This window comes from Oculina patagonica, chromosome 6, assembly GCF_052425735.1.
Source record: "Oculina patagonica isolate OP01 chromosome 6, crgOcupat, whole genome shotgun sequence".
NCBI lineage: Eukaryota > Metazoa > Cnidaria > Anthozoa > Scleractinia > Oculinidae > Oculina > Oculina patagonica.
Genome location: NC_135763.1, coordinates 7,412,559 through 7,421,969, shown reverse-complemented (window position 1 = coordinate 7,421,969; position 9,411 = coordinate 7,412,559). Strand labels below are relative to the sequence as shown.

The 9,411-nt window shown below is 36.0% G+C and overlaps 2 protein-coding genes across 2 annotated transcripts; one reads left to right on the top strand and one right to left on the bottom strand.

Annotated features, from left to right (window-relative positions):
• Window positions 1-222: 222 nt before the first annotated feature.
• Window positions 223-1,969, bottom strand: LOC144658540 (uncharacterized). Its single transcript, XM_078518965.1, has 2 exons — window positions 1,918-1,969; window positions 223-1,397 (listed from the first exon to the last, which is right to left on the bottom strand). Exon 2 carries the CDS (start codon window positions 1,395-1,397, stop codon window positions 582-584), a length of 816 nt encoding a protein of 271 aa, XP_078375091.1. The 5' UTR covers window positions 1,918-1,969; the 3' UTR covers window positions 223-581.
• LOC144658539 (uncharacterized) lies at window positions 1,272-6,535 on the top strand. The gene is made up of 6 exons (XM_078518964.1): window positions 1,272-1,655; window positions 2,474-3,103; window positions 3,369-3,575; window positions 4,155-4,284; window positions 5,051-5,397; window positions 5,709-6,535. Exons 2-6 carry the CDS (start codon window positions 2,803-2,805, stop codon window positions 5,969-5,971), a joined length of 1,248 nt encoding a protein of 415 aa, XP_078375090.1. The 5' UTR covers window positions 1,272-1,655; window positions 2,474-2,802; the 3' UTR covers window positions 5,972-6,535.
• The last annotated feature ends 2,876 nt before the right edge of the window (window positions 6,536-9,411 follow it).

Genomic DNA, 9,411 nt, shown 5'->3' with positions numbered 1-9,411 from the left:
TTCCAAATATGTATTTTTGTTGATCAAAAATGAATACCAAAATTCCACATGTGTATTTTGCATGTAAAATATAAATCCACATCTACTCAGTTTCCATACTTGGTTATGGTATGGAAAATTGTTGGATAAAACACCCAAATTTAGTTTTCAATAATCAAAACAAACAAGGAAATTTTATTTTGCAGTCTTCATTTAGAACATTATTGCAATCTAACAGAAAAATTTATATTTTCCAAGTATGTATTTTTGTTCATCAAAAAACACTAAATTTACACATGTATTTGACATGATAACATGGAAAATCCTTAAATCTCCTTATATGGGTTTTTGATTGCCAAACTAATGCAGGCATGCAAAACTGCATTTCTACAAGGAAACCTTTACTTTCTTAATACACTTATCTTTTTTTCTGTTTTAGAACAATATTAATGCACCAGTTTATTACTGTACTTTGAACTGCAAAAAGAAATTAATATTTAAATTAATTATTGAATTTCTGCAAGGAGCTGGCACACTGTAGCTAAAATCAAATATCTTGAATTATTTTTCTGCTTACCAACTTATCATAAGGCATATCAATGTTAGATTTGTTCTTGCCAGTTTGGACCATGCCATATCCCTGGCAAAATATCAATAATACTTTTGTAGCTTATACTGTCCATAGTTCGTGCACTTGATTCCCTAACCCACAAGTGATTCCTCTCCCAGTGTAAATGCTTAACAAAGAAATATCCTTTCACTCTCTTCTGTTCAGCATCAACTTGTCGAACTTCTGCATGCCATGTTTCATCCCGGTCTCCTTTCACACTGACCATGTCACCAGGTTGGGGATACACAGGGACAATCACCTTGGGAAGGGGGATGGTTGCTCTGGAATGATCCACCACTGCACATTTTCCATTAGGTTCCAACCACAACATGATTGGCCTTACAATGTCATTTAAGCCAATACAAGTGCATGTCTGAAAAGGCTTGACATAGATAGTATCACTGAGCTGATGTCTCAATGGATGGCCATCATCATCTAAGATATACTGATAGGCGTCACAAATGGCAAATGGTGTGAAAAGATTCTCATGTTCCACTAAGTAGAATTTTATGACTTTGAGACAAATCTCTTGGTTCCCCTGCAAGGCTATGATGTCATCTCCAGTGCGATAAAGAGTTCCTCCTGCACCTTCATTGTGTAATGGTAGGTAGGCACTGCGAAATGAATGAGCCACCTCAGGAGTTAGAATTTGATTGTTATAGGCATGAATTGCTTCTCCTTGATCTCTTTGCAACTGCTCAATTTTGCCACTTCCAATGAGTATTCCTTTGTTAGCTCGAGCTGCATCTCTGTCACATGCACATTCTTTAATAAGGTCCTTTGCAGTTTCTAGAGAAGAGGCCACCATCTACAATAGAAAAGTAACTAGTTAAGAAGGACTACCAGGTCATTCATTCAAATCACAAAGGATATGTAAAGTTGATGCCCATATAACTGAAACAAGCTAATTATGATCTTATACATGTATGTTTTCTGAACAAGGTGTTATTCATATAAGATAAAAGTTACCAGTAGGTGAGGCAGAAATACAAGTACACTAATAAAGAACACTGTTAAAAAGAGTTAAAGAACTACCAACTTGTCCCAACTGGCATGCAGAGTATCAGTAAGTATTCTAAATGCATGTGCATGATTTTATAAAGCAGTTTTTTTGGTAGACAATGTTCTGCAGATTTCTACAACATTCGTTCAAAAGAATTTATTTATATAATGTACATTTTCTGGAGTAAAACAACATCTGAGCGGTTTCTTGTTCAGGTGCAACAATATAGTAGGATCAACATTGCACACACATAAACAAACAAACAAAAAGCTGTAAAAAGTAGGAAACTGTTAATTTTATAGCACTAACAAAATTATTATAGTACCTTTTGCCTGCTATATTTTCCTGACTTTTCTGTTGTTGCATTCCTTAATCCCTTATTATTATTATTATTATTATTTATTGTTCAAACGAAAGGTTTATAAGGATAATATACACTGCAACTTACGACAAGCAAGATCGAAGCAGCTGTATAATTGTTTCAACTTAAATTATAAAATTAAAAATACGGCTGCTTGTCGTTAAGTTTATCGATGAATAAAAATATTAAAGATCCGATACCAGGATTCATTGTAAGAAGATAAAAAGCGTTCTCTGGTAAAATATTTTAAAAATTATTAGCTTTCGACAGCCAGACTGCTGTCTTCGACGGATAAAAATGAAGAACTTTATTTTTATCCGTCGAAGACAGCAGTCTGGCTGTCGAAAGCTAATAATTTTTAAAATATTTTACCAGAGAACGCTTTTTATTTTTTTTATCGATGAAGTGATACAAAATTACCTTTGATTTCAAAGAATCCATGCCCACAATCGCTTAATTACCTAGAGTTAGTGATATGATCTAAACAATGAATGAACTCACCATTTTCTTGTTGTAACAGTTTCAAGGCCGAAAGATGCCTTTCCTGAGTTTTATAATGTACAGCCTTTCCACGGCATTCTTCGCAAGGGCAATGAACATGAACGGAACTTCTTTCAGTGCAGAAACACAACGACGAAGGAGCCGGATCCGCCAATCGTTCCGCCATCTTTTTAGTCATATGAGCAGTCAGTGCCACAATACAGCGTTCACCTGTGTTGCGCGGGCAGTCAATCAGCTCCTGAACAGCAGCCAACCAATCAAATGGAACAAAATCATCAGCAACCAATCAAATGAAAGCAGTTTTGGTATAAACTGTTGCGTTGAAGAATTTCCCGCCCTCTTTGCCGCATGGATTTATCAGAAAGAGCATTTTTATTTATAGTGTTGGCGGGATTGTTGGCGGTAGTTTTGGCGTATTCGTCGTCGTATGCAAAAGGAAAAGGTTTTCGGTCGTCACCTTTGTGCGTTTCGCAAACGGTTGATACCAGTTCGGAAAATGATGAAGAGGTGGAGCGAATCATGTCCAAGAGTCAGGCTAGTGTACTGAGTCGAAAAAGAAGTGCAGACGAAGATTTTCAGGAAGAAGGTGATACAGAGAACGATGAGAAACGGCGGGAAACACATGCAGTCGGACCCGCGAAAGTCATTGGTAAGCTTTTTGTTATATTCGCAACGATTAATTCGACTTTTAATCTTCTGTCGATTTAAAAGAAATGATCAAAGGCAGATGCTTCTGTAAAGAACAAATTTATACCTGATAACTCTTTCATGTAATAACTTTGACCAAATGCGAATTAGATCGAGGCCGACGTCTGCGAAGGGAAACTCTGACGCCAAGAATCTAAACATTGTTTTCTTCTTTTGAGGTTGAAGCTCGGAACTAGTGAGTCTAGTGACGGTTATTTTATTTGCAGATTGGTCTCCGGAACAAGTAAAAAAGTGGATTTTTGGCTTATTTGGTGAAGCAGTTGCAGAGAAGTTCCTCGAGGAAGAGATAGATGGGCGGGCATTATTGGAAAGTAAACGGTTGGAAGAGGATTCAACTCTTGAGAAACTTGGTATCGCAACAATCGGAAAGAAAGAGCGTTTCAAGAGAGAGCTTGGAGCTGTCAGACCAGATGGTAGATACACTCTTTTTATTTTATAAGAATATTGTTTTTCCGACCCAAGCTGAATATTCTTATATTTCTGCCGATTTTAGGCTGAAAATATTCTCATGAACATTCTTAAATAATTCCGTTTGACATTTTCGTTTTAGAATTTATAATGATACTTTTTTGCTGTTTAGTTTATTTCTTTTGTGCCGTACATCATACATACTGTAATTATATAATAAATGTACCGTTCATCGAACTGTCATAAGCATCGAACATCTCGTTAGTGCAGGTTTTTATTGTTTTACTGGCTAGTTAAAAGTTTTGCCGTTTAGAGAAATAAAGGATTTTATACGGTTCAGATAAAAACATATTAAATTGTATTGCATTAACAAATTTTCAGCTCAAAATGCTATTCTTTTCAAAATCTCGGCCTCGGGTTTATTCTTAAAATATTCTTTAAAATTGGCAAGTATCAGCGTTGATATTCTTATCAAATTAATTTTAATCAAATTAATTTTAAATTTTAAAATAACAGCACTCTTTGAACTGTGAATCACATTTAATCGTAGAACGGCCAATATTAATAAGATGCTATTTCTCTAGATAACATTCATCCTTTTGGGCAAAAAAAGAAGAAGATTGATTGTTCATCATTCCGAAGCTATGACAGACTACTAACAAGAGAAGAGAGGGAGCATCTCAGCTGTAAAGACAAGAGTATTTACAACACAAAGTAGGTATCTAATAACAGTATTGTAAATTTCTTGTGTTGTCAGGAAAGGATCTCATTTGAAAAATTATTTCTCTTGAGCTTCCTTTATGAAACTTACAGAATTACTGGTGATGGCAAGAGCCTCTCATTTCTTTGAACATACATGTAATACCAAGATGAAACACTAAGGTTATTTTTCTTTGGTGAAAAGAATGGAATGGAAGTTTTATTTCCAAATTTAGCTACAGGGCTACAAATAATTTTGTTCACTTGAAAGGACATATGTCCTACAAAGGCACCAACTTGGTCGGACAAAACAAAATTGTGGTCAGACAGATTTTTATTCATCGTTGCTCTAAAGTAATGTATGATCAAAAAATTGTCTGGACATTATGTCTGACCACACTTGACATTTCGCCGGACATGAGCAAAATTTGGTCGGCCAATGACCAACTGTTATTTGCAGCCCTGAGCTATCTACCTTATGATCCAGCTACAGTCCTTACAGTCCTTAAATTTAGGACAAATAATTGGGCCAGTTTGCTAAATTTTCATTGGTAAGTGGGTTCAAAAAGTGAAGTGTCAAGTGACTTGTTTAAGATTGTGTACAATAAATTACCTCTTGATGATTACTCAATTACAATAACGAATTCATTTTCAGAGGGTAACACTTGTTAGTTAACTTAAGTTGCTGATGGTCCTCGTCTAAGTATCTGTCTAACAGAAGAATAAATAAAATATGCAAACAAATGATATGTATCAAATATATAATCTGTCCCTTTAACAGAAAAAAGAGGATCACCAAAGAGGTGGAAAAAAAATGGCCAAAAGGAAGTACACTTCCCAACTACAGAAGCAAAGTTGAAGCGATGGTTGTCGACCAATTTGTTGAGAAGATTGCACAGGACGAAAGTGTCCTTTTCCCTGAATGTGGACTGCGAAAGGAGGCTATACTCGAGATAGTGTTAAAAAAAATAAGGGAACAGCGACGGCAACAGAAAGACGTAAAAATACCCTTGAGACAAGAAGACGTATTGTCAACTGACAGTGCTGAAAGTGAATCATCAAATTCCAGTAGTCCTCCTTCGTCTCAGTTTGAAAGGGTCAAACGATACAGCCTATATTTTGACGAAGGTGAGTGGATTTGAGGATTTTAAAAGGAGGCAAAGTTTGTTGTGAACATTGCATTTCTTTGCTTCTCCCTTGGGAAATTTTTGAAATGAATTGTGGTAAAAAAAAATTAGTTAGATGAGTGGGCAAAACACTTTTTTCCTTACCACAACAGGCCACAGAAATTTAACAAGGTGACCAAAAGATGAGGTTCTCTCTCTCTCTCTTTAAGTTTTAAGGTGTGAGAGTCTATGAGCTGGAAGGTTTCAATAACAAAGTGTATTGACATACTTTGTTGAATGTTGCATTAACTTTCACTTATTTTTTTGCCCTAGACATGACCCAGAGTACAGCTGAATTGATTGTCATGGTAGCCCTCCAGAAATCATCAATCAAAGATGTTAAAATGGAGCAGCTGCATAAAATGAGAAAACTGTTCAACCTTGGATTGCTAAGGGGGAAAGACAAAATGACTCATGTCCGAGCCATTGCCAATTCGCTGAAATTAGAGGGTTACGTCACAATATCAGAGGTGGCAGATGGAGAATCCCTAACACGAAACAATGTTCAGATTGCAAAGGAGATTGCTCTTGACTAAGCCTAAAATGGCTAACTTTCTGCATGTCATATAAGTTGTGTTCATTATTTGGCCTTAAAACATTCAGATTGATTGGTTTAGGGCACTTACTGTGCAAGTATGTATGTGACTGCAATATCTACTGCAAAGTTGGACATGTTCAGTAAATATAAGTTTAGCATTACAAAAAGCTAAATTTCTGGGTGTCATAGTAAGTTGTGTTCATGATTTCATGTTTTAAGATTGCAAGTCTGGCTTAGGGCACTTACTGTGCATGTGTGTGTGACTTCAATATATCTACTGTCAAGTTTTACATGCATGTTCAGTAATTTTGGCAATACAAAATGGCTAAATTTCTGCATAGATATGTTAATGATTTGGCCTAGATATACTTATGTATTAATAACCTTGGTTTTTGGTTGCAAATCAGCATAATGCTGGTGAGAACCCTTTAGGCAATGAACATATTGGCTTAGCTGTAATAGAACAATGTAGATAGTATTAATTTTGTTGTCTGATACAAGTGGATGATTTGTTTGGTAGTTAAAATAATTGTTCATTAAATCACAACAGTTTGTTAAATGATGTTTTATTTGATTTCTTTTCTTTCTTTCTTTTTTTCATTGTTACATCGATCTTTACACAACAGTTGAACAGCTGTGTTACAAGTATTGCAAAAAAAAAGAACACACATGGTTTGTTCGTTATTTCCAAGGTTGATTGAAAATCCCGATAGGGAAAACCCCAAGAAACCATATTCGATAGTTAGAATACCAACTATGGAATTAAATCATTTTCCATGAATGGTGTTCCATTTTCCAAACAGGGAAAATAGTTAGAAACCAAATTTGTTTATATTAAAATCCAAACAAGTATTTTGTTGTAAAATCTGGTGTGGTTTTCATTCTTTCCACATTGGGTTCTGTGGAAATCCAGAAATGAAAAAAGACCAAAATCCAAATTTGGGAATGGGGATATCCTAGTTCGTTTACTTCCTACCATAAAATCCAAATGTGGTTTTGTAAATTTCCAATTACGATAGTCCTGCACACATTTTGAGAAAACCAAGTTTGGTATCTTAAAAATCCAAACTGGTATTTAGTCAAAATCCATGTTTGGATAAATTGTACTAAATCCATATATGGAAAATAGTTGATTTCCACACAAAATCCATACAATTTCCATATAAAAATCGAATTTGGAAATGTGCCCATTTTTCCAGTGATAGGCGTACATCTTTATAATGTTGGAGTGAGGTAAGCTTATTACTGCGTTTCTATTATTTACACTCTTCGGTCTGATCACAGTGAGGGTTCTGTCAGCCATCAAACAAGTAAGCTTAAGCTTATAAGGACGTTCGCGCCAAAATTTTCTACTCGATAGACTTTTGTTTATTTTTACTGCGGCCAGATAAAGTGTCAGAAATGCAAAACACAAAGTTGCGATCACCAACTTCGTTTCAGAGATAAAGCGTGTGAGAAATTACCCTGATTTTTGAAATTGGAGGGCATCTGTTACGTAAATAGAGCGCTTTGGTTAAGAATTTGTGTTTCTACCTCTGCCATAAAGATGTTGGCAAAAGCGACTGCCATTTTGGTTATTATTCCTTGTGTTGATATCCTTTTTGTGAGACTTTACTCTGGAAAAAGGCATTTAAAACTGTCGTACGGCAAAACGAAAATCTCAAAACATGAAATTCAAACGTCAGTGTGACAATAAAAACAAACTCCCACTCCATGTATTTTTTTTTAAATTTTTTTGCAAAACATAGATCTATATTAACAAAAGTAATCTGTTAAGAAAAATGTAGGGCCTAAAAAAGGGGTCACCCACCATTTAAGAAAGCAAACTGCAAGCGAAGTGAGCAGAACAGCCACCCACCCTATGTCCTTAGAACGTTTTTCAGCACGTGGGCTCAATATATGGCATGGCATGATGTTGCAACAGTGAATTACTTGCACATGTAGTGAGGATGTGCATGCATAAACAATAAGCATGAACGTCCTTAAGATAACATACATATTGGTAGCCTAGTTTTAAGTTCCGAAAGTACTGGAAAGTAGCAACCCTCACCCAGGGACCCTCGTCAGAATCAGGTCTCTTTACACGACCCTAAGCTGGCAACTAGCCCGGGTCTGCTTGGCAAGTTAAGTGTAAAAAAAAATGTTTACATGAACTCGAGTTGCCTGGTTGTATCAAAGTTCTGTTCTGTACCACAATGCTGACCCAGGTCAGCTTGTTGACACCAAAAACTGGAAATGGTAGCTATAAAGAAAAAAAAAATACCACTTTTTTAACAAACCTTTGTCTCACTGAACGGTAGTGGCTTATAAAGAAAGGAGAAAGCAAAGAAACGTGGCTATTTTTGTCAAAATGTCAATCTGGGCTGGCTTTTCGTGGACTATTTACATGGTTGACTAGACTGGTCAACACAGATCGCAAAAAGGGTTACTTGGCAATGCAATTACTTTTTTAATTACTTCAAATAATAATATAGTCAAATTAATTAATTAATTGTATATAATTATTAATTGAAATAAGGCTTGTATAAAGCAAACATTAGGGCAGCTTGTATGTTAAAGTTTGTTGTACTGGTTAATCGATTATTTCCAATTGTTTCTGTAAGTAAAGTTCTGTTTAAGATCGTTTTGGAACGTTAAAGTACACATGATCTTCAGGAGCTTCACAGTGGTGAAATTTCATACAGTAGTTAGGCAATCAAGCTAGTTCAAGTAGGCAGCGACATGAAGCATTGCTTGTAAAATGTCATTGCAAAGGAATCAGTGACCATAATCAGTGGAATGGCGGATTGATGGAATGGCACTAATTTTCACACTGGTTTTCTTGCGGTTAGCTTCACCTCACTTTGCTTGTACGTGGTTAGCTTTTATTTCTTGGTTAGGGCAACATTTACATGTAGTATTGTCCTAATCAACAAAAAAAAAGAAAGCAAGCCATGGGGGTGAAGCTAACTGCAAGCAAACCAGGGTGAAGCTAAACACAAGCAACAGGGGTGAAGCTAGCCACTGGCAAACTAATGCCATTCTGTCATAACTACCATTCCGCAGAACAGGTTCACCTATTACAAGGGCCTTATCCATATACATCTCTATTGTAAAAAAAAAAAAAAAAGAATCAAAGGCAAACTAAAAACAAAAATAGAACAAAAACAAACTACAGTCAACTCTCTCTTAACGGACACCTCTATAAGACGGACACCTCTTTAAGACGGACACCTGGTGTTGGCCCTGTCCCTGTCGTTTTTCAGTCATTTTACTGCAACTAAACTCCCTATAAGACGGACACCTCTCTAACACGGACAGTTGGAGCCGTTCCCGACGGCGTCCGTTTTAGAGAGAGTTGCCTGTAAACATCTTTATTATTATGTCTTGATTTATCCTATTCTTTGATTTTGTTTCCAATTTCATGTTAGACTGAACAGGATTAGAAACACTCCTGAC

What these genes read in the sequence shown, in the direction of transcription:
- LOC144658540 (XM_078518965.1), bottom strand. Translation starts at nt 1,397, where the DNA reads ATGGTGGCCTCTTCTCTAGAAACTGCAAAGGACCTTATTAAAGAATGT.
- LOC144658539 (XM_078518964.1), top strand. Translation starts at nt 2,803, where the DNA reads ATGGATTTATCAGAAAGAGCATTTTTATTTATAGTGTTGGCGGGATTG. An exon ending in CGGACCCGCGAAAGTCATTG is followed by an intron (nt 3,104 to 3,368) that starts GTAAGCTTTTTG and finishes TTTTATTTGCAG; the next exon opens with ATTGGTCTCCGGAACAAGTA. An exon ending in TGGAGCTGTCAGACCAGATG is followed by an intron (nt 3,576 to 4,154) that starts GTAGATACACTC and finishes CTATTTCTCTAG; the next exon opens with ATAACATTCATCCTTTTGGG.